Source organism: Ipomoea nil, unplaced genomic scaffold, assembly GCF_001879475.1.
Source record: "Ipomoea nil cultivar Tokyo-kokei standard unplaced genomic scaffold, Asagao_1.1 scaffold3321, whole genome shotgun sequence".
Classification (NCBI taxonomy): domain Eukaryota; kingdom Viridiplantae; phylum Streptophyta; class Magnoliopsida; order Solanales; family Convolvulaceae; genus Ipomoea; species Ipomoea nil.
In genome coordinates, this window is record NW_017619749.1 from 6,547,198 (window position 1) to 6,572,649 (window position 25,452).

Genomic DNA, 25,452 nt, shown 5'->3' on the forward strand with positions numbered 1-25,452 from the left:
AAACACAAAAAAGAACACTTGAAAATGACTTTAAAACACTAAAAAATACACTTAAGATTAAAAACAACACTTTAAAATGGCCAAACACTGAATATGTCTGTATCTATCAAGTCACTGACATGAGTTCACAGGTTTAAGAATATTTGGACAAAAGAACAGACATCAAAACACAAAAAGGTGATTGGGTAATTTTTTTTTTTTGAGTGACAAGGAAAACACACAGCTACTACCTGAGGGTAAACCAACTTAAATTGCCCATAGCTAACCAACTCAAACCAAGAAGGCCAATAGCCCGCTCCCGCTGAGAATTGAACTTGTAACCTTGTGGTTACCAAGTCAAAAGTCTGACCAAACTGGCTGGGGATTCCCCAGCAGAAACTTCTCTTTGATAGACAGCTGAAGCTAAAAAATAGAGCTAATATTTTATCGTGCCATCTTTCCGGCCACGGGAGGGGGGTGGGTGCGGAAGGTGACTTGATGACAGAAAGCATATTACCATATAGCCAACACTTTCCAGGAATCACTTGGAAATAGAAATTACCTGTTCATAGTTTCCCAACGGCATAACAATCGGATCTGCATTAACTAAAGCCCTCTCACTTAACTTAATCGCCTTATGAAGTTCCATCCAATGGAGATACTTTGGCTGCCTAAGCAAACCTATTCCTTGCACATAACCCATGGGACCCCAGTACCCAAACCAACAGCCATTTTTGTAGCCCAAGTCATGATTCATGACCACCAGCGCCATAATCCTTGCTTACAAACCCATACTCATAACATGAAAATCTAAACAAGCAGACACCACAAAAACAGTACCCTACTATTTCACCACCGGAATTTCTTAAAAGAATTCATGACAATTATCCCATCCCTATTAATCCTGGGAATGTAAATTTGGTATCAACCAAATTACTTAATATGGAAACCTTACCTTTGAGAGAAAGATGGAACCACCCTGTGACTGCAACAACCTTCCATTCTTCATCATTTGGACAATTTTCTGGACAAACCCTTGCATTGCCCTCTGAAGGAAAAGAATTATGGACAGTATTAGAATTTAGAAAATAAGACAAGTTACCAACCTTGAAAGGTTCACTATTGGTTCTGAAAGTGGTCCCTGTTACATACTTCAGCCAAACAGGGGTCCCTATTAATCCTGGGAATGAAAATTTGGTATCAACCAAATTACACTTAATATGGAAACCTTAGCTTTTAGAGAGAATGATGGGACCACTGTGTGACTGAAACAGCCTTTCAATCTTCATCATTTGGACAAGATAAGAGGAGATTGCTCAGTCAATAGTTCAATACCATGCCACAAAAGTTTATAAAAGGGAACACTAATATCATTTGTAGATCTGAAGACCTGTGAAAATATTAACACCCTTGAACCACACTCTAATTTTGGAAGCAGCTTATACAAAAGAACCATTTTGCCTACAATAAATAAAGGAAAGCAACAGCTCGAAAATCATTTCAAAACGAAAGAGAACACTAGAAAATCATTTTCAAAACTAAAAAGAATACTTGAAAATTATTTTTAAACTAGAGCACACTTGAAAATTATTTATAAAACTTAAAAGAACACTTGAAAATCATTTTTAAAACTAAAAAGCACACTTGAAAATCATTTTTAAAACTAAAAAGCACCCTTGAAAATCATTTTTAAAACTAAAAAAAAAAAATACTCGAAAATCATACCAATCCTATGAACAATAATATCATTTATAGATCTGAAGACCTGTGAAAATATTAACACCCTTGAACCACGCTCCTTTAGTTTTGGAAGCAGCTTATCCAGAAGAACCATTTTGCCTATAATAAATAAAGGAAAGCAACAGCTTCAGCAATCAACTGTAAGATCAACGGTCTACACAGATATATATACATTGAAACATTACCAGCATTCTCTATCAGATGTTCTCCCGTAGTCCCGTAGCATAAGGAGGTCCTGGTTCAGCACCTTGGAACAGATATGGATGATTGCATCATTTCCGCAGTTGCTTGGCTATATTCAGAAGACGCTTGCGCTCACCACCAGAATTAACAACTTCTAGATCTTTTCTCAACAAAACTTTATAATATTCACCCAAGCTTAATCCTGGTCATGGATAGATAACCCAGGTTCAGGCCCATAAGCAGTGACAATTGCCCTATGAAGACTCGCTTTCGCTATAGCTCCGGTGGGTTCCCGTAAACCAAGCCACTCCCTATGAGTCGCCGGCTCATTCTTCAACAGGCACGCGGTCAGAGCCCAGGTTCCTCCCACTGCTTGGGAGCTTACGGTTACATGTTCTATTTCACTCCCCGCTGGGGGTTCTTTTCACCCTTCCCTCACGGTACTACTTTGCTATCGGTCACCCAGGAGTATTTAGCCTTGCAAGGTGGTCCTTGCTGATTCACACGGGATTCCACGTGCCCCATGCTACTCGGGTCAGAGCGTAAGCTAGTGATGCTACCCGGGAGGAAGACCTTTCTCAACATCAGACTTCTGTCTCCTAAGAAGAAATGGTCGAAGGACGTCGTTTGGACAAGTTAAAACAAATTAGTAGACAGAACCAAAAGTCAGTAATGCGTTAATTAATATCTTTCTATGACAAACTTGAGATAGCAAATACGCTATACAGGCATAAGCTTGTTTGGCAAGGAAAATCAGACATTTGAAGTACTTAATTAAAAAGATTCTCCCCTTGATATAACCAAAAAAAAAATGTCTGATTACTAGTGCCACATCCTACACAAAATACCTTGTGAAGCTGTAAAATAATACTTGAAAATCATTTTTAAAACTAAAAAAAATACTTGAAAATCATTTTAAAAACTAAAAAGACTAATTGAAAATTATTTTTAAAACAAAAAAAAAAAAAGCACACTTGAAAATTACTTTTAAAACTAAAAAAGAAAATACTTGAAAATCTTTTATAAACTACAGCACACGAAAATCATTTTTAAACGAAAGAGAACACTTGAAAATCATTTTTAAAACTAAAAAGAATACTTGAAATTTATTTTTAAACTAGAGAATACTTGAAATTCATTTTTAAAACTAAAAAAAAATACTTGAAAATCATTTTAAAAACTAAAAAGACTAATTGAAAATTATTTTTAAAACATAAAAGAACACTTGAAAATCATTTAAAAAAAAAAAAAAAAAAAGCACACTTGAAAATTACTTTTAAAACTAAAAAAGAAAATACTTGAAGATCTCTTTTAAACTACAGCACACTTGAAAAATCATTTTTAAACGAAAGAGTTTTAAACTAGAGCACACATGAAAATTATTTTTAAAACTTAAATGAATACTTGAAAATAATTTTTAAAACTTAAAAGCACACTTGAAAATCATTTTTAAAACTAATGAGCACACTAGAAAATAATTTAATTAAAAAAAGAATACTTGAAAATCATTTTTAAACTTAAAAGAATACTTAAAAATCATTTTTAAAACTAAAAGGAATACTTGACAATCATTTTAAAATTCAGCATGGCAAAGAGGGGGTGAGGTGGGCATTAAGTAGTTAATTGAAATGGAGAGAAGAATCATGACCCACCAAGAGGTAGCGAACTTCCTTCTCAAAAAGCTCACTTAGTCTCTGTGTGTTAAAGTACTGAAAGTCAAGCCTGCAAGACGCGTAGAAAGTAGAAGAAAATTAAAAGGTTTATGTCCAAGTAGATAAAATAATCTAAAATAGCATATCACAGGGAGGATCTTACAACTGAGGCATGCAAGACATTTGAGGCTCTTTGGGTCTTACAGGACCATTCTGTTGCACTGTTTGCCTGAAATAATCCGATACCAAGTAACTATTGACAAAGAGAAGGGTCAAAAATAATTCAAGAAAAAGATAATTTTATAAGTCAGCTGGCAATAATCATACTTGCACTTTCGCTCTCATCTTGGCAGCTGAATCCAATTTTCACTGGCAATCTTCTTAAAATAACCTTATTTTCATCATTCACCAGCAACAAGTAAATATCAGAAAAAGAACTCCATAAAACAAAAGATCATAGACCAACTAACCATTTCATAATCAAAGTCATAGTTATCAGCAGCTGCATAAATGAGATCTAGATTAGCCCACAGAGAGAGAGAGGGAAAAAAGAAAGGAAGATAGCATTACAGTCATCCATCTTAAACTTGATAGCATCTTCTGTAAACTTCTTCATCTTGGCATCAAGTTCCGTAGCTTCTTCTCCTTTAACAATGATCCCTATCTATATCTTCAAAAGTTCATAGACCAACTAACCTTTTCATCATCAAAGTCATAGATATCAGAAGCTACGTAAAATAAGATCTAGAGTAGCCCAGAGAGACAGAGGGGAGACACAGAGAGAGGAGAAAAAAAAAAATACCATATGGTCATCCATCTTAACCTTGATAGCATCTTCCATTAACTTCTTCATCTTGACATCAAGTTCAGTTGTAGCCTCACCATCTGCAGTAGCTCATCCTTATTTACAGCTGCACTGAGTCAAGCCAAAGATCCAAATTAGTTTATTGGAGATTACAACTATATATCAAAAATAGCAAAAATAGTTATCAGCAGCTGCATAAAATCAGATCTAGATTAGCCCACAGAGAGAGAGAGAGAGAGGAAAAAAAAAAAAAGGAAGATAGCATTATAGTCATCCATCTTAAACTTGATAGCATCTTCCGTAAACTTCTTCATCTTGGCATCAAGTTCCGTAGCCTCTTCTCCTTTAACAATGATCCCTGTCTATATCTTCAAAAGTTCATAGACCAACTAACGTTTTCATCATCAAAGTCATAGATATCAGAAGCTACATAAAATAACATATAGAGTAGCCCAGAGAGAGAGAGGAGGGAAAAAAAAAAAAAAAAAATAGCACATGGTCATCCATCTTAACCTTGATAGCATCTTCCGTTAACTTCTTCATCTTGACATCAAGTTCAGTTGCAGCCTCACCATCTGCCGTAGCTCATCCTTATTTACAGCTGCACTGAGTCGAGCCAAAGATCCAAATTAGTTTATTGGAGATTACAACTATATATATATCAAAAATAGCAAAACCATGAGAAACCTTACCTTTTTGCTCTGCCACCTTGCTGGATAACCAAAGCATCAAGTGCAAGCTTCCTATAAGCTCTTTCAATCCCCCTTTCCTCAATAGTATACTGCTCATAGAATTATAATTTAAAAATATTAATTTATGTCCATGCTGAGTTAAAATATTAAAGATAAAACTGAACAAACCTCAGTGCAAAACGGAACACTTGAACTTCCTGCTTCAGACCAATCCTATCAGCACGATCCGGAGATTGCAAAGCAACCTGTGAATTCCAGCAATGTTGGTGAACACAATATCATCGGATTATAAAACTAATAGCATCCAGTGCCAGAAACATTAAATGTTGAATATCCTACCAATCACTGTCGTAAAGTATCACAATATCGGCAGTCGCCAAATTGATTCCGAGAACCCCAGCCCAAGTTGATAACAATAAAGAAAGATAAGAGGAAATTGCTCGGTCAATACCACGCCACAAAATTTTATAAAAGAGAACAATAAAATCAATTATAGATCTGAAGACCTGTGAAAATATTAACACCCTTGAACCACGCTCCTTTAGTTTTGGAAGCAGCTTATCCAGAAGAACCATTTTGCCTATAATAAATAAAGGAAAGCAACAGCTTCAGCAATCAACTGTAAGATCAACAGTCTACACAAATATATATATATATATATATATATATATATATACATTGAAACATTACCAGCATTCTCTATCAGATGCTCTCACGTAGTCCCGTAGTATAAGGAGGTCCTGGTTCAGCACCTAGGAACAGATATGGATGATTGCAGCATTTCCGCAGTTGCATGGCTATATTTAGAAGACGCTTGGGCTCTCCACCAGAATTAACAACTTCTAGACCTTTTTGCAACAAAGCTTTATAATATTGCTTCAGCATCTGGGACTTACCAACCTTGGGGATAGTTTCTTCTTGGGAGGAAGACCTTTCTCAACATCAGACTTCAGTTTCCTGAGAAGAAAAGGACGATGGACCTCGTTTGGACAAGTAAAAACAAATTAGTAGACAGAACAAAAATTCTGTAATGCGTTAATTAATATTTTAATGACAAACTTAAGATAGCAAATACGCTGTAAAGGGACAAACTTGTTTGGCAAGGAAAACAGACATTTGAAGTACATAATTAAAAAAATTCATATTATACAATGTGCCACATCCTACACAAAATACCTTGTGAAGCTGTAAAATAATACTTGAAAATCATTTTTAAACTAAAAACACAACGTGAAAATCAATTTTAAACTCGAGAACACTTGAAAATCATTTTCAAACGAAAGAGAACACTTGAAAATCATTTCTTAAACTAATAAGAATATTTGAAAATTATTTTTAAACTAGAGCACACACGAAAATTATTTTTAAAACTTAAAAGAATAATTGAAAATCATTTTTAATCTAGAGCACATTTTAAAACTAAAAAGCACACTTGAAAATCAGTTTTAAAACTAAAAAGCACACTAGAAAATAATTTAAATAAAAAAAGAATACTTGAAAATCATTTTAAAACTTAAAAGAATACTTAAAAATCATTTTTAAAACTAAAAGGAATACTTGACAATCATTTTAAAATTAAGCATGGCAAAGAGGGGGTGAGGTGGGCATTAATTAGTTAATTGAAATGGAGAGAAGAACCATGACCCACCATGAGGTAGCGAACTTCCTTCTCAAACAGCTCACTTAGTCTCTGTGTTAAAGAACTGAAAGTCATGCCTGCAAGACACATAGAAAGTAGAAGAAAATTGAAAGGTTAGAGTCCAAGTAGATAAAATAATTTACAATAACATATCACAGGGAGGATCTTACAACTGAGGCATGCAAGACATTCGTGGCTCTATGGGTCTTGCAGGACCATTTTGTAGTCACTTTTTTTTTTTTTTTTTTTTTGAGCAGGCACGATTGTCAAGAATTTTAGATATGTAGTTATATTTTTTTAAAACTCTGAATATGTGTGAAGGTAGAGGCCCACAGGCCAATGATAATGAATGGGCAAGTCATTGTACTGTGTGGACCATAACTAACAAAAACTACATTTTTAATATACTAAATATTAATAAAAGTGAAATCATCTATTCTTGTCAATAAGCGTGCTGCAAAAATGAATCAATACATTATCAACATATACAATAATTTTCCTCAATTTATAAAATAAAGAAAACAAAATAAAAAGTAATTAACCAACTCTTGCGCCCCGATTGTGCATATAAACAAATTTCAGCTCTTCATAGTATACAAACCATAAACAAATATAGGAAACTACTCTAATGATGACATCCACAAGCAATTTTCAACAAATACTAGATCCTCTTTTTTGCACAAAGGATATGTTCAAGTAACCATATAGGCATGGCATATTGAGAATATAAGTATCCGCGTAATTAAAAATGCCACCAAAAAATAAATACAAGAAAGGTTCACTAAGTACTAAAAATACAAGAAAAAAATAAAATCACACACACACACACACAAAGGCATCATGAGCCAGAAGATGATACCTAATCGTCTTAAAGAAGTGGTGAACATCTCAATGATAAGTCCATCGCATTCCAGATCCAACATGACAACACATCATTAATAGCAAATTGGTAGGTTGTCAATATGATCCCTTTACTGCAGTATTGAAGGACCTTGTTTGGACAAGTCAAAACAAATTAGTAGACAGAACGAAAAATCAGTAATGCGTTAAATAATATCTTTCTATGACAAACTTGAGATAGCAAAAATGCTGCACAGGCACAAGCTTGTTTGGCAAGGACAGAAATTTATTTTCCAATAGGTACAAAATCAACATAAAACTAATAATTTTTATGTGAATACTAAAGCTTATCATCTAAAAAAAGGAGTGAAAAAAATAAGCAATAGCTAGATTAAAAAAAAAAAGATTGATTCTCTCCTTGTTTCCTTTCCTTACTCTTTGATGGACAAAGATGTGGATAACAGGATATCATTTCCTTAGATTGGGGGCCAGGAGAAATTTACATAAACTTTGAAACTGAAACTTACTCTTCACATCCTGCCTTAACAATGTCATAAGAGCCTTCTGTACAGCATCGCTCTCCATCTTTTCACCTAAAGTCATCAGGGGAGTTCATCATTCCAAGTAATTGACCAACAATGTCAACAACTTTAGCCAAGCAATAATTCATTGGTTATGAAACAGAAAATTACCTGCTCCAAGGAATTGAGGAAGAATCCCAACAACTTTAGGCACATTCCGGTGTATCCTTTTTAAAAATTGAAAATCAAGAACACATTGAAAATCAGTTTTCAACTAAGGGCACACTTTAAAATCATATTTAAAACTAAAAAACAATTGAAAATCATTTTTAAAACTAAAGAGCACACTTGAGAATCATTTTTGAAACTAAAAAGAGAACTTGAAAATCATTTTAAAAAAAAACAAAAACAAAAACTTGAAAATCATTTTTAAACTAAAGAGCCAACTTGAAAATAATTTTTAAAAATAAAAAGAAAACTTAAAAAATCATATTCTTAAAAAAATACTAGAAAATCTGGGCTAAACTAGAGCACACTTAAAAATCATTTTTAAAACAAAAAAAGAAAATACTTCAAAATAATTTTTAAACGAGAGAACACTTGAAAATCATTTTTAAACTAGAGCACACTTAAATAATTTTTAAAACTAAAACGCACACTTGAAAATCAATTTTAAAACTAAAAAGCACACTTGAAAATCATTTTTACAATTAAAGTGCACACTAGAAAATAATTTAAAACAAAAAAAAAAATACTTGAAAACCATTTAAAACTTAAAAGAATACTTAAAAATCATTTTTAAAACTAAAAAGAATACTTGACAATCAATTTAAAACTCAGCATGGCAAGGAGGGGGTGAGGTGGGCATTAAGTAGTTAATTGAAATGGAGAGAAGAACCATGACCCACCAAGAGGTAGCGAACTTCCTTCTAAAACAACTCACTTAGTCTCTGTGTGTTAAAGAACTGGAAGTCATGCCTCCAAGACACATAGAAAGTAGAAGAAACTTATAAGGTTTAGGTCCAAGTAGATAAGGAGGTGCTTACAACAGAGGCATGCAAGGAATTCGAGGCTGGTCTTTGGGTCTTGCAGGACCATTCCGTCGCATTGGTTGCATGAAATGTTCCAGCTCCGAGTAATCGAGTATCTATCGACAAAGAGAAGGATAAAAAATCATTCAACAAAAAGATAATTTTATTAGTCAGCTGACAATTTTCACTGGCAATCTTCTTAAAAGCAGCCTTATTTTCATCATTCATCAGCAACAAGTAAATATCAGAAATGGCAGCATCAGAAAAAGAACCCCAAAAAACAAAAGAACATATACCAACTAACCTTTGCATCAAGTCATAGATATCAGCAGCTGCATAAAATGAGATCTAGATTAGCCCAGAGAGGGGGAAAAAAAAAGAAGAAGATAGCATAGGGTCATCCATCTTAAACTTGTAGCATCTTCTGTAAACTTCTTCATCTTGGCATAAGTTCTGTAGCCTCTTCTCCTTTAGCAATGATTCCTATCTATATCTTCATCTGTGATTGTTCTATCCTTGGAACTGAAAACCATCTCAGCAACAAACCCCACCATCTGCAGTAGCTCATCCTTATTTACAGCTGCACTGAGTCAAGCCAAGGATCAAAATTAGTTATTACAGATAACAGCTATATATATCAAAAGTGGAAAATCCATGAGAAACCTTACCTTTTTTCTCTGCCAGCCTTCCTTGCCAGATAACCAAAGCATCAAGTGCAAGCTTCTTATAAGCTCTTTCAATCACCCTTTCCTCAATAGTATACTGTTCACAGAATTATAATTTGAAAATATTAATTTATGTCCATGCCGAGTAAAAATATTAAAGATAAAATTGAACAAAACTCAGTGCAAAAACGGAACACTTGAACTTCCATCTTCTGACCAATCCTGAACTTGCAAATCAACCTGTGAATTCCTGCAATGTTGGTGAACACAATACCATCGGATTATAAAACTAATAGCATGCAGTGCCAGATAAATGAAATGTTGAATATCCTACCAAAATCACTGTCGTAAAGTATCACAATATCGGCAGTCGCCAGATTGATTCCGAGACCCGCAGCCCTAGTAGTTGAAAACAAGAAAGCAAAATTCTCACTTCCTGACTTGTTAAATGCTTCAATGGAAGCTTCACGATCCTCGCCACCAGTATTTCCCGTCAATCCGGAAATATTGATGACCACGGAACATTAGGTACTCTTCAAGAATGTCTAAAACTCTAGTCATCTGCATAAGATATAAGAGGAAATTACTTGGTCAATACCACGCTACAAAAGTTTATAAAAGGGAACAATAATGTCATTTATTATAGATCTGAAGACCTGTGAAAATATTAACACCCTTGAACCACGTCCTTCACTTTTGGAAGGAGCTTATCCAGAAGAACCATTTTGCCTACAATAAATAAAGGAAAGCAACAGCTTCAGCAATCAACTGTAAGATCAACAGTCTACACAAATATATATATATGCATTGAAACATTACCAGCATTCTCTATCAGATCCCCCCGCCGTAGTCCCATAGTATCCTGGTTCAGCACCTTGGAACAGATATGGATGATTGCAGCATTTCCGCAGTTGCATGGCTATATTTCGAAGACGCTTGCGCTCTCCACCAGAATTAACAACTTCAAGATCTTTTTGCAACAAAGCTTTATAATATTGCTTCTGCATCTGGGACATACCAACCTTGAAGATACTTTCCTTCTTGGGAGGAAGACCTTTCTCAACATTAGACTTCAGTCTCCTGAGAAGAAACGGTTGAAGGACCTCGTTTGGACAAGTCAAAACAAATTAGTAGACAGAACCAAAAATCTGTAATGCGTTAATTAATATCTTTCTATGACAAACTTGAGATAACAAAAATATGCAGTACAGGCATAAGCTTGTTTGGCAAGGAAAATCAGACATTTGAAGTACTTAATTAAAAAGATTTTCCCACTGATATAACAAAAAAAATGTCATATTATACATTGTGGCACATCCTACACAAAATACTTTGTGAAGCTGTAAAATAATAATGGAAAGTAATTTTGAAAACTAAAAAAAAAAAAACTTGAAAATCACTTTTAAACTAGAGCAACACTTGAAAATCATTTATAAACGAAATAGAACACTTGAAAATCATTTTTAAAACTAAAAAGAATACTTGAAATTAATTTTTAAACTAGAGCACACATGAAAATTATTTTTAAAACTTAAAAGAATACTTGAAAATAATTTTTAAAACTAAAAAGCACACTTGAAAATCATTTTTTAAACAAAAAAAAAAAAAAAAAAAAAAAAAAAACACACACACACACACACTTGAAAATCATTTTTAAAACTAAAAAGCACGCTAGAAAATCATTTAAATAAAAAAAGAATGCTTGAAAATCATTTTAAAACTTCAAAGAATACTTAAAAATCATTTTTAAAACTAAAAGGAATACTTGACAATCATTTTAAAACTCAGCATTGCAAAGAGGGGGTGAGATGGGCATTAAGGAGTTAATTGAAATGGAGAGAAGAACCATGACCCACCATGAGGTAGCGAAATTCATTCTCAAACAGCTCACTTAGTCTCTGTGTGTTAAAGAACTGAAAGTCATGCCTGCAAGACACATAGAAAGTAGAAGAAAATTAAAACGTTTAGGTCCAAGTAGATAAAATAATCTAAAATAACAAATCACGAGGAGGATCTTACAACTGAGTCATGCAAGATGACAGGCTCTTTGGGTCTTGCAGGACCATTCTGTCACATTGTTTGCCTGAAATATTCAGGCTCCAAGTAACTATTGACAAAGAGAAGGGTAAAAAATCATTCAACAAAAAGATAATTTTATTAGTCAGCAGGCAATTAGCATACCTGCACTTTCGCTCTCTTCTTGGTGGCTCAATCCAATTTTCACTGGCAATCTTCATCATTCATCAGCAACAAGTAAATATCAGAAATGAACCCAAAAAACAAAAGATCATAGACAAACTAATCTTTTTATCATCAAAGTCATAGATATCAGCAGCAGCATAAACTGAGAGAGAGAGAGAGAGGGAGGGCGGGGGGCGGGGGGCAGAAAGAGAGCAAAAAAAAAAAGATAGCATATTGTCATCCATCTTAAAGTTCATAGCATCTTCTGTAAACTTCTTCATCTTGGCATCAAGTTCTGTGGCCTCTTCTCCTTTAGCAATGATTCATATCTATATCTTCCATCTGTGATTGTGCAATCCTTGGAACTGAAAACCATCTCAGCACCAAACCTCACCATTTGCAGTAGCTCATCCTTATTTACAGCTATAGTGAGTCAAGCCAAGGATCCAAATTAGTTATTACAGATTACAGCAATATATAAAAAATGGCAAAACCATGAGAAACCATACCCTTTTGCTCTGCCAGCCTTCCTTGCCGGATAACCAAAGCATCAAGTGCAAGCTTCTTATAAGCTCTTTTAATCACCCTTTCCTCAATAGTATACTGTTCACAGAATTATAATTAAAAAATATTAATTTATGTCAATGCTGAGTAAAAATATTAAAGATAAAACTGAACAAACCTCAGTGCAAAAACAGAACACTTGAACTTCCATCTTCTGACCAATCCTATGAGCACAATCCTGAGCTTGCAAATCAACCTGTGAATTCCTGCAATGTTGGTGAACACAATACCATCAGATTATAAAACTAATAGCATCCAGTGCCAGAAACATGAAATGTTGAATATCCTACCAATCTCTGTCGTAAAGTATCACAATATCGGCAGTCGCCAGATTGATTCCGAGACCCCCGGCCCTAGTTGATAACAATAAAGCAAATTTCTCACTTCATGACTAACTAAAGGTTTCCATGGAAGCATCAAGATCATCCCCACCAGTATTTCCGTCAATCTGGCAATATTGATGACCACGGTACATTAAGTAGTCTTCAAGAATGTCTAAAAGTCTGATCATATGCATAACAAGATAAGAGGACATTGCTCGGTCAATACCACGCCACAAAAGTTTATATAAGGGAAAAGTAATATCTTTTATAGATCTGAAGACCTGTGAAAATATTAAGGAGGTCCTGGTTCAGCACCTTGGAACAGATATGGATGATTGCAGCATTTCCGCAGTTGCATGGCTATATTTAGAAGACGCTTGCACTCTCCACCAGAATTAACAACTTCTAGATCTTTTTGCAACAAAGCTTTATAATATTGCTTCTGCATCTGGGACATGCCATCCTTGAGGATAGTTTCTTCTTGGGAGGAAGACCTTTCTCAACATCAGACTTCAGTTTCCTGAGAAGAAAGGGTCAAAGGACCTCGTTTGAACAAGTCAAAACAAATTAGTAGACAGAACCAAAAATCTGTAATGCATTAATTAATACTTTAATGACAAACTTGAGATAGCAAATACGCTGTAAAGGCACAAGCTTGTTTGGCAAGGAAAACAGACAATTGAAGTACTTAATTAAAAAGTTTCTCCCCCTGATATAACTCCAAAAAAAATTGTCAAATTATACCATGTGCCACATCCTACACAAAATACCTTGTGAAGCTGTAAAATAATACTTGAAAATCATTTAGAAAACTAAAAAAACTACTTGAAAATCATTTTTAAACTAGAGAACACGTGAAAATCATTTTTAAAACTAAAAAGAATACATGAAAATTATTTTTAAACTAGAGCACACATGAAAATTATTTTTAAAACTTAAAAGAATACTTGAAAATAATTTTTAAAACTAAAAAGCACACTTGAAAATCATTTTTAAAACAAAAAAAAAAAAAAAAAAAAAAAAAACACACACACACACACACACACTTGAAAATCATTTTTAAAACTAAAAAGCACACTAGAAAATCAGTTTTAAAACTAAAGAGCACACTAGAAAATAATTTAAATAAAAAAAGAATACATGAAATCATTTTAAAACTTAAAAGAATAATTAAAAATCATTTTTAAAACTAAAAGGAATACTTCACAATCATTTTAAAACTCAGCATGGGAAAGAGGGGGTGAGGTGGGCATTAAGTAGTTAATTGAAATGGAGAGAAGAACCATGACCCACCATGAGGTAGCGAACTTCCTTCTCAAAAAGCTCGTCTCTGTGTGTTAAAGAACTGAAAGTCATGCCTGCAAGACACATAGAAAGAAGAAGAAAATTAAAAGGTTTAGGTCGAAGTAGATAAAATAATCTAAAATAACATATCACAGGGAGGATCTTACAACTGAGGCATGCGAGACATTCAAGGCTCTTTGGGTCTTGCCGGACCATTCTGTCGCATTGTTTGCCTGAAATATTCAGACTCCAAGTAAGTATTGAAAAAGATAAGGGTAAAAAATAATTCAAGAAAAAGATAATTTCATAAGTCAGCTGGCAATTAGCATACTTGCGATTTCGCTCTCTTCTTGGTGGCTCAATCCAATTTTCACTGGCAATCTTCTTAAAATCAACCTTATTTTCATCATACATCAGCAACAAGTAAATATCAGAAATGGCAGCATCAGAAAAAGAACCCCAAAAAAACAAAAGATCATAGACCAACTAACCTTTTCATCACCAAAGTCATAGATTTCAACAGCTGCATAAAGTGAGATCTAGATTAGCCCAGAGAGAGAGAGAGAGGGGGAGAGGGAAAAAAAAAAAAAAAAGATAGCATACAGTCATCCATCTTAAACCTGATGGCATCTTCTGTAAACTTCTTCATTTTGGCATCAAGTTCTGTAGCCTCTTCTCCTTTAGCAATGATTCCTATCTATATCTTCATCTGTGATTGTTCTATCCTTGGAACTGAAAACCATCTCAGCACCAAACCTCACCATCTGCAGTAGCTTATCCTTATTTACAGCTGCACTGAGTCAAGCCAAGGATCAAAATTAGTTATTACAGATAACAGCTATATATCAAAAGTGGAAAATCCATCGTACCTTTTTGCTCTGCCAGCCTTCCTTGCCGGATAACCAAAGCATCAAGTGCAAGCTTCTTATAAGCTCTTTCAATCACCCTTTCCTCAATAGTATACTGTTCACAGAATTATAATTAAAAAATATTAATTTATGTCAATGCTGAGTAAAAATATTAAAGATAAAACTGAACAAACCTCAGTGCAAAAACAGAACACTTGAACTTCCATCTTCTGACCAATCCTATGAGCACAATCCTGAGCTTGCAAATCAACCTGTGAATTCCTGCAATGTTGGTGAACACAATACCATCGGATTATAAAACTAATAGCATCCAGTGCCAGATAAATGAAATGTTGAATATCCTACCAAAATCACTATCGTAAAGTATCACAATATCGGCAGTCGCCAGATTGATTCCGAGACCCGCAGCCCTAGTAGTTGAAAACAAGAAAGCAAATTTCTCACTCCCTGACTTGTTAAATGCTTCAATGGAAGCATCACGATCCTCGCCACCAGTATTTCCCATCAATCCGGAAATATTGATGACCACGGAACATTAGGTACTCTTCAAGAATGTCTAAAAGTCTAGTCATCTGCATAGAATATAAGAGGAAATTACTTGGTCAATACCACGCCACAAAAGTTTATAAAAGCAAACAGTAATTTCATTTATAGATCGGAAGACCTGTGAAAATATTAACACCCTTGAACCACACTCCTTTAGTTTTGGAAGCAGCTTATCCAGAAGAACCATTTTGCCTATAATAAATAAAGGAAAGCAACAGCTTCAGCAATCAACTGTAAGATCAACAGTCTACAGAAATATATATACATTGAAACATTACCAGCATTCTCTATCAGATGCTCTCCCGTAGTCCCGTAGTATAAGGAGGTCCTGGTTCCCACGACATCAAGTTCAGTTGTAGCCTCACCTCCTTTAGCAATGATCCTATCTATATCTTCATCTGTGATAGTCTATCCTTGGAACTGAAAACCATCTAAGCACCAAACCTCACCATCTGCAGTAGCTCATCCTTATTTACAGCTGCACTGAGTCAGGCCAAAGATCCAAATTAGTTATTACAGATTACAGCTAAGAAACCTTACCTTTTTGCTCTGCCAGCCTTCCTTGCTGGATAACCAAAGCATCAAGTGTAAGCTTCTTATAAGCTCTGTAATTAGCTCATCCTTATTTACAGCTGCACTGAGTCAAGCCAAAGATCCAAATTAGTTATTACAGATTACAGCTATATATCAAAAATAGCAAAACCATGAGAAACCTTACCTTTTTGCTCTGCGAGCCTTCCTTGCTGGATAACCAAAGCATCAAGTGTAAGCTTCTTATAAGCTCTTTAAATCACCTTTTCCTCAATAGTATACTGCTCATAGAATAATAATTTATGTCCATGCCGAGTTAAAATATTAAAGATAAAACTGAACATACCTCAGGAAAAATCATATCAAAACGCTGTTGATATTAAAAAAATTAACTCTGTTGAAAACTATTTTAAAAATTAAAAATAACACTTCAAAACGCTAAAAATCATTTTAAAACCTAAAAAGAACACTTAAAAACGTGGAAAAATATTTTAAATACTAAAAAGAATACTTGAAAACTCTGAAAATCATTTTAAAAATGACAAGGGGAAAAGAACCCAAAAATGTGGGGAAAACCAGATGGGCAGAAAAGAATTTAGGACACAAAATAATAAGAACAGGCAGGCAATGAAATTCAGACAACAGAAAAAAACATTTTAAATACTAAAAAGAATACTTGAAACTCTGAAAATCATTTTTAAAATGAAAAAGGGAAAAGACTCCAAAATTGTGAGAAAGACTAGATGGGCAGAAAAGAATTTAGGACATAAAATAATCAAGAACAGGCAGGCATAAAATTCAGACAACAGACATCTAAGATTACTACCATTATTACCATGGTCCTACCACAAAGAAGTTCAAATTCATTAAACCAATTTACCTGTCAATTTCTTATCCGCTGCTCTTTCTTTTCCACCTCCCACATAGCTTTCAGTTCAACCTGATCAATCATATAAAGAATATTATATACAAATATAATGTCAACTGGATTGAAGAAAACACTGCGTAGAAATTAAAATAATAAAATATTACCTTGCCGGGATATTGATGGGATTGCGGCTGGATACGATTTTGATGACCTTGCCGTCGTATTTGAGAAGGTGAGAGGCCTGCTTGACAACTCCGGTGTCATTGATGGCAATGACATCAAGGGGAGAATCCTTCCTTCCATGCCAGCACCTCAAGAAGTTCCTTCCAATTCTTCCGAATCCATGAATGAATGCCCCCTCCTCTGCCCTCCTCTATAGCTGAGACAGAGCAATCGGAAATAGGAAACCCTAAATAAATAGCCGAGTAGCCGAGCCTCGGCGCCGACTTATAATTTTAATCCGTTGGAGATTTTGAAATTTAAAGCCGGAGAAGGGAAGGGATTTGAGGATATTTGAGATGGTTTAGAGCGAGATGAGAGAAGGGGATTGTGGTCTGCCGGTCCGAACAAGGGTTAGGGTTCGGCTTAGGCTTGGGATATTATACGTAGGCCGATGAGTTATAAATTGGGCTCAGCACAGGAAAGGTCCATAGTAATTAATTAGGTCATTTTTTTTTTCTATAATTTGAGGTCGTGTTTATGTTTATGATTTATAACAAATAAGGATTAATATGTGATACACCGTCGGAGTATAGATGCTATACACCGGCGGTGAAGGGAAGATGCCACATCATTAAATAAAAAAGTCAATATTAGTTGAGTCCTTTTTTGAAATATTTAAGACTTGTATTTTATTAGAAAACTCTTTATTTCTAACTAATAAAATATAGGCAGGCACAAACTCCGTTGATTGATTCTTCATGCCGCCCCACGATCTTTCATAAGTGCTGATTAGATACACAAACTAATTATTTTTTTCATTTAGAACATTTAACAAGTTATCCGGTAAAGTTGATGACTTGGAGCCGGTAGTATTGATGTGGACTTATTAAAACTGAGAGATGGAGTCCACATAAGCATTGTTAATTATTAAAAAAAAAAAAAAAACTGACACCGGCGTGAGCTCTCTTTCTCTCTCGCTATCTGGACGAAAAAGGAACAAGAGACGGAGTGAGCTCCGGCGAAGCAAGCAGGCAGCAACAATATCTATCTATCTGAATCTGAGATTTTTTTTTCCTTCCTTTCTTGCATATTCCTTTTTTGTAACGGTGATGGAGAGACAGCACTGGGGAGTGAGAACCCCATCGTATCTTCAGCCGGCGACGGCGCCTCAATCGCACCAGAATTCTCCACCGTAGTGGAGCAGTTTGCCGGAGATTTACCCAAACCCCCCGACGTTCTTGGCCTCGAATCAGTTCTCTCCCATCTGTGCGTGTCGTCGGATTACGGGCTCCGTCGTTACCACCCTCTGACGGTGCCGGAGATTCCTTTCTTTCTTGCCCATTCTTTTTCGAATGCTCTGACCTGTAATTTTGACCAAGAATGATGAAATTCATCAAGGAACCTTGAATCTTGAGGATATTCGATGAAAGATAGTTTCTTTTAGCAAATGATCAAAATGGGAGCAAAATATTGCAGGATAATCTCGTTTTCTTGGACAATGAAGGAACTGAGATTGTGCTATCTGAGATTATAGAATATGGGTGATTTGATGAAGAACAAATCTGGGAGTTACCTTATTCAGAAGTTTTTCTCAGTGGGCAATGAGAATAAAGAACTAATATTATTATAGCAGTGCACGGCGGTGTTTGGCGGCGTCTAGAAGCGAGACGAAGTGTAGTTGCCATCACCGATGTCCGTGGCCGATGAAGAAGATGGAGGGCGAGATCGAGTTGGAGAGATCGAGTAGGGCGTTGGCTAGGACTCTTCTTGCTGCGTCGATCATCGATATACTTCCTCAAAACACAGCCTACATGCATGCATAAATAATGCATCCATCAGTATTTCGTTGCTACATCTTTACATGTTTTTGCCATTAACGATGCGGTTAACCACAACAGCTCGTCATCCGTCATGTTCTGCGACTCCACATACTTCTTCTCATCTAGTTTCGTACTAGCATTTAAGGGTAGCAGCGGAGGAGGAGGATTTTGTGGCAATGACAATGACGATGACACTGTTGTGGTTGATGTGCAGAATAGTGTGATGTTGGAAAAAAGTTGGAAGCTTGTGGTAAATTTGTGGTTAAGCTAGTTCTTCATTTGTTTGTGTCAACTGGTACGATCTTAAAAGAGAAATGCGAAGCATGAATAAGTCCACGATTTTCATCGCCGTCAACGTCGAATCAGCGAACTTCCCGAAATAAACTGTGGTGAATCCTCCACTGCTTACAGAGCCTGTGTGATCGGGTCTCGGCGCTGAAACTGGAGTTTGACCAGTTATAGCTGGAGAAAAAGAAGACAAAAGTTGGGGACAAGAAGTACACCTGGACGCCGGAGATCAAGAGTTCGGAGGAGGATGGGTTTGACTGGAAGTACAAATGGGTGGTAAAGATTAACGACCACCGACGGGAGGAAGGGAGCGCCGGAGAAGAGCTACAAATTGACGGCTGAGATCAAAGGAGAGGGGAGGGTGAGAAGACTGTGTTGACTACATGTGTATGAAAAAATAAAAGGAAAAATCCATGTCAGCAAATTATAACCTACAACCTATAAGTAACCTGTAAAAAGTTCTAGATGAATTTATTTTTTTTTGGTTTGTGCATCTAATTAGCACTTATGAAAGACTAGGGTACGACATGAAAAATCGCTATTGGTTCATGGTGCGGAATGACACTTTAGCCTAAAATATATCTACTTTCCTAAACATATTTATTATTTAATTATTATCTATCTATTTTCATTGCATTTTTAATTATTATATACATTATTAATTAAATTGACAAATGATGATTATTTTATATTAAATATATATTAATCACACATACTGTGAATGAACTAATGAAGTATATATTGTTCCCAAACATTAATCACCCTACTACATTGGCGCCTTGTAATTATTTTTTTAATTTTATTTAATTATTAAACCATTTGGAAATAAAACACTTTTACAACTATTTTAATTTTTATTAATCAATGAACATTATGAACGTATTTCTTAATCTATGGACATTATGAATGTTTTTCTTAATCTAGATAAAAAATATCAATTTTAATCTATAAACATTATGAACGTATTTGTTGATCTAGATTAAAATTGATATTTTTGATATGTAGTATTATTTTAAATGTTGTACTAAATAAATAAAACAACACCACCAAATCAGCTTTTATTTTGGATACACTTTAATATTCTACCTCGGTTTGGGGATACTCTGTGGTGCGGTTGGGTACATGGGATCTAATTTGTTTGTGCGGAGGATTTACAAGAACATTAAATGCGACTAAAGATTCTGCAGTGCATACGATGGGGGTTGTGGTTGGGCAACTGTGCACCATTAAGTTTTACTTACCGCAAGATCAAGTCTATATACTACTCTCGAGCTTAAAATGCCCAAAACAATGATGGTATTAGTTATCCCGCTTTTAGCGAGAGGGTGAATGGACATTGTAGATTAGATACTGAGAATGTTTTGATGTTAGAATAATCAATCGTTTCAACATTATATTCTTGTAAACTAAAATGAACCATTTTAACTTGTTTTGGACTCAATTTTGAATTGATATATCATTGGTAAAAAAAAAAAAAAAAAAAAAACACCATTTGGGTCAATTTAATTAATAATGTATTTAATAATTAAAAATGCAATAGAAATTAGATAAATAATAATTAAGTAATAAATATGTTTAGAAAAATACATATATTTTGTTAGTTAGAAATAAAGACTTTCCTAATAAAATACAAGTCTTAAATATTGTAAAAAAGGACCTAATCAATATTGACTTTTTTTATTTAATGATGTGGCATCTTCTCATTAACCGCCGGTGTATAGCATCTATGCACCGACGGTGCATCAAATATTAAGGGAGCTTTATGCCGTGTAACCGTGTGCATCATATATGGTGCATACGGTTGCAAAAATTAACGATGCGTTTTTACGTTCAATTTTTAAAAAATAATCAGTTTCGATGGTCATTCACGGCGTTGTGTTGTGCATAATTTGAACTATACATCCATAACTTCATAACTATACATTCAGAATTGCATAAATACACATCCATAACTTCATAACTATACATTCAGAATTGCATAACTACACATTCATTAACTTCATAACTATACATTCAAAATTACATAACTACACATCCATAACTTCATAACTATACATTTAGAATTGCGTAACTATACATTCAGAATTGCGTAACTATACATCCATAACTTCATAACTATACATTCAGAATTGCATAACTACACATCCATAACTTCATAATTATACATTTAAAATTGCATAATTACACATCCATAACTTCATAACTATACATTCAGAATTGCATAAGTACACATCCATAACTTCATAACTATACATTCAGAATTGCATGCATAACTACACATCCATAACTTCATAACTATACATTCAGAATTGCATAATTACACATTCATAACTTCATAATTATACATTCATAATTGCATAATTACACATCCATAACTTCATAACTATACATTCAGAATTGCATAACTACACATCCATAACTTCATAACTATACATTCAGAATTGCATAACTACACATCCATAACTTCATAACTATACATTCAGAATTGAATGCATAACTACACATCCACAACTTCATAACTATACATTTAGATTGTGAAAATATAAAATTATTATAAACATATATTTACGTAACTAACGACAATCAAAAATAAATTTTTTTAAAGTAAAATAATGTCGTTTTTGCAACTGTGTGCACACAGTTGTACAACATAATTTGTCAATAAAAGGGCCTTGTGCCATTATTTCCAATCATTATTTCATAGACTATGATTCACACATTTGTGTAAACTAAAAATAACCCTTAGGGTTGGGGTTCAGCATTTCTTTGGAAGAATGTAAACTAAAAATAAAAAATATATTTATATAGATGAAGTACATTATCTTTATCTTTATATATATTTATCTTTATCTCTATCTTTATCTTTATCTTTATATTATTACTAGTATTTCTTATGCGCGATGCGCAAAAAATAGGTGCCCAATATTAAAATTTTAAATTCATTTAGATTTTAGATATTTAAATTATTGTAAATAATAATAATAATTATAATAATAATAACAATAATAATAATTATTATTATTATTATTATAATGGTAATGTAAAACATTTCTATAAATTTAATATTTATATTTTAAGAAATAATTAACATATAACCCCAATATATAATGTGTATGTTATTATTAAAAATAAGAAAATATATGGTGGATGCATGTGCATGGTAGCAATAGTGGAAAAGATAACAGAAGCTATAACAGTAGGGGTATGTTTGTCCAAAATATTGTATAGTACAACATTTATAGCATAATGTATCATAAAACTTAACGGAAAAAATGGACATAAATGAAGGGTATAACCTTCATCCACACTTATTATGTTTTTAGATTATTATATATAATAATAATAATAATAATAATAATAATAATAATAATATTATTATTATTATTATTATTGTTATTATTATTATTATTATTATTATTATTATATATAATATATAATATATAATATATAATAAAGCAGAATCTTAGCCACAATATTTTTCCCTCCAAAAGTGTGAATGAAATGGTAAAATTAATTTACAATTATTATTCACCAATTATTATTCAATGAATCCTTATTTCTTTGGGATTCCAAAACGTTAGCATGAATATAAACAGTTCTAAATAAACATTCGTAATAGAACTGTAATTCATGGCTTATAAAATGAGTCTAACATCAATTCATATACATCGTGGTAATTTTAAATAAACATTCGTAATAGAACTGTAATTCATGGCTTATAAAATGAGTCTAACATCAATTCATATACATCGTGGTAATTCTACATCACTACAAACACGTTGTCAGATCAGTAGAAAATATCAATTCAAGTATGTCTCCTCTCTACATTTTGGCCAGCCAGATAACGCCCATGAAAATCACGTGTGCGTTGAAGGTAAGATGTATCCGTACATATGGAGTTAGAGAATGTAGGGGCAATGAAAGTGTCGAGAATGCGTGCTCCATGATCGGGAGGTAAGCATATAATATGTGAAAATAAATTCATCAATTGTAGGGTAATTTGCAAAATCACAACAATATTTTTTTAATGTAATTGCATGGTAATGTCTTACATGCTCATATACCCCGCGAGCATGTTGCTAAATTTCAGAATAGATTTGTTGAAGGCAAAGTTTATTGTCTAAAAAAACTTTTTGTTGTTACTAACTTTTATACTTATAAGACTAGCAATAATAAATTTATGGCCAAGTTAAACTATTCTACTATTGTTAAGGAGTACAAAAATAAATATTTTCCTAGGCACATGTTTCATTTGAGAAGTTTTAAATCTTTGAAATCAACTGAGATAGACGACAAGGAATTTATTGGTAAATAATCTATTTCATTAAAAAAAATTGATACTGCATTCGTATTTATATTGGATTTAATTCTTTGTGACTTTCTGTTTTTTATATGTGATTAGAAGGATAGTTGAAATATATTCTCCTATAGAAAAGGTTATTGGTGGAAGGCCTTCCCGGTTGATAAACTTTCTTATACAGGATGAAAGGCATATTACGTGTTAGTTCACAATTTTATTGTAATCTTTTTTTTTTTTTTTTTTTTTTTTTTTTTATCTGAACTGCTTTTGTGTCTTTAGTGGTGATGAAATGAAATGCACTGTTTGGGACGACCATGTTAATAAGGTCGATTCTTGGTATAAAAAAAAAAAAAAAAAAGCGCCACTGATCCTGTATTTATTTTGATGCAATTTTGTAGGGCAAAAACCTGATTCAACAGTAAGTTCACATCTTTACTTGATTTTATAGCCTATGTAATTTTTTATTATTTCATTAATACAAATTACTTTGTCTTTTTCAATAGCTGGGGAAACTAAAATTTCATCTTCATATGATGCGACTCAATTATTTATAAATGAAGACATTCCTAAAATAATTGATTTTAGGGAAAGGTAAATACTACCATTGAGTTTTCAAACTTTTTCAGTTTTTGAGTTTTTTTTATTCTTACTTTCTATTGTGTTCACTTTAGTATGCGTGGTGAGAAGTCTCCTATGCGGAGTATTTGTTCTAATACAAGCTTGTCTGCTGCCAATACTTTTGACACATTCAACCGTGGGTCTATGATTATGAGTACCATAAGTGATGTGTTTGAGAAAATACAGGTATTGTTTTTTCTAAAGTCTATTACTTATATTATAATATAAGCAATAGTCTTCTAGACTAACTTTTTATTTTTATTGATATTCAGTTTGGAGAGGGAATAGAAAGTGGTTTGGACTGGTGTTATAACTCATGCAAGACACAGGAATGTAACACAAACACAAAACTTTCCTTGAATACGAAGGGCTTCTATGACTGTTACAAGTGTAAAAGAACATGGGGAGAAGGTATTTTGAGGTACAAAATTAAAGTGATAGTTGTTGACAGGGATGGTAATGCACCATTCCTTTTGGGACAATGAGTGTAAAGAATTGATAGTCATGTCGGCTATAGAACTGAGAGGAAAATATCCACAGGTGATGCACAATTACTTATTAAATGAGTTTACTTTCAAAGTCTAAAGCTTACTATTAACTATGTCAAATTCTTGACTTAGGATAAGCAACTACTCCCATATGAGATTTTATTATTGTGTCCCATGACACTGATTTTTAAGATTTTCGTGAGAAAAAAAACGGTTATAAATAACCTTCCTACTGCCTTCGCTGAACAATCGTTCATTGGTTGATTCCTACTATCCTGAACTACTGAAAAACTTTGACAATGATCCAACTTCTAAGCTAGAGCAAGGACTATTTGAATTAGATGAGGTAAAATTGAAATACTTTTACCTTATATCAATTCAAAAATCTATGTCTTAGTCGTCCTATATTAAAATTAAAAAGGCTTTCTCTTTTAGGAGTTTCTTTCATAAGGTGAGGCTGAAAATCCCTTGGCCTTAATTGAGACTGTGAAGGATGTTGAGGATCTAGACTCGGGGAGTTGTCAAAGCGTCGTATATTAGATGAATTTTCCTCAAGCAATACTTCTTCAAAGAAACTATCGATTGAGAACAAGTTGAAGATCACAGTTGATGATGGAGTTTGACTTTTAAAGAAATTTTAAGTTGAATCATTGTTTTGGTGTTTCGGTTCTGGTCCCTTCAAATATTGAAGACATGTTTAAAAAAAAAAAAAAAAACTTTGAGACTTTTTAAAATGGATTTTGCTATCTTTTTCAGACTAATCTTTATAATGACTCTTTTAAAATCCTTCTCAAAACAAAGGTACCAACCATTGCCAATAGTAGTAACAAGTATGTATAGATAAGGTTTTTCGTTAGATTTCA

The 25,452-nt window shown here is 33.7% G+C and overlaps 1 protein-coding gene and 3 long non-coding RNA genes across 4 annotated transcripts; all 4 read right to left on the bottom strand.

Moving 5' to 3' along the window:
• Nucleotides 1-202: 202 nt before the first annotated feature.
• LOC109170616 (probable chromatin-remodeling complex ATPase chain) lies at nucleotides 203-16,125 on the bottom strand. Its single transcript, XM_019319811.1, has 18 exons — nucleotides 16,055-16,125; nucleotides 15,793-15,997; nucleotides 15,633-15,706; nucleotides 15,413-15,540; nucleotides 15,142-15,229; nucleotides 14,969-15,062; nucleotides 14,822-14,889; nucleotides 14,267-14,318; nucleotides 14,109-14,173; nucleotides 9,751-9,844; nucleotides 9,648-9,662; nucleotides 8,960-8,982; nucleotides 5,948-6,031; nucleotides 5,742-5,803; nucleotides 5,558-5,631; nucleotides 1,705-1,744; nucleotides 1,425-1,440; nucleotides 203-585 (listed from the first exon to the last, which is right to left on the bottom strand). Exons 5-15 carry the CDS (start codon nucleotides 15,172-15,174, stop codon nucleotides 5,610-5,612), a joined length of 612 nt encoding a protein of 203 aa, XP_019175356.1. The 5' UTR covers nucleotides 15,175-15,229; nucleotides 15,413-15,540; nucleotides 15,633-15,706; nucleotides 15,793-15,997; nucleotides 16,055-16,125; the 3' UTR covers nucleotides 203-585; nucleotides 1,425-1,440; nucleotides 1,705-1,744; nucleotides 5,558-5,609.
• On the bottom strand, nucleotides 6,553-8,267 carry LOC109170619. The gene is made up of 4 exons (XR_002052475.1): nucleotides 8,223-8,267; nucleotides 8,058-8,123; nucleotides 7,550-7,681; nucleotides 6,553-6,767 (listed from the first exon to the last, which is right to left on the bottom strand). It is a non-coding gene; the product is annotated as an uncharacterized LOC109170619 (long non-coding RNA).
• Nucleotides 9,967-10,608, bottom strand: LOC109170618. Its single transcript, XR_002052474.1, has 4 exons — nucleotides 10,567-10,608; nucleotides 10,404-10,476; nucleotides 10,181-10,308; nucleotides 9,967-9,997 (listed from the first exon to the last, which is right to left on the bottom strand). It is a non-coding gene; the product is annotated as an uncharacterized LOC109170618 (long non-coding RNA).
• Nucleotides 16,126-16,297: 172 nt separating the features above from the next.
• Nucleotides 16,298-17,473, bottom strand: LOC109170617. Its single transcript, XR_002052473.1, has 3 exons — nucleotides 17,078-17,473; nucleotides 16,926-16,985; nucleotides 16,298-16,326 (listed from the first exon to the last, which is right to left on the bottom strand). It is a non-coding gene; the product is annotated as an uncharacterized LOC109170617 (long non-coding RNA).
• Between the last annotated feature and the right edge of the window lie 7,979 nt (nucleotides 17,474-25,452).

What these genes read in the sequence shown, in the direction of transcription:
- LOC109170616 (XM_019319811.1), bottom strand. Translation starts at nt 15,174, where the DNA reads ATGGAAGTTCAAGTGTTCTGTTTTTGCACTGAG. An exon ending in TGGTTTTCAGTTCCAAGGAT is followed by an intron (nt 14,319 to 14,821) that starts AGAACAATCACA and finishes AAACAATGCGAC; the next exon opens with AGAATGGTCCGGCAAGACCC. An exon ending in AGGAAGTTCGCTACCTCATG is followed by an intron (nt 9,845 to 14,108) that starts GTGGGTCATGGT and finishes TTCTGTGAACAG; the next exon opens with TATACTATTGAGGAAAGGGT.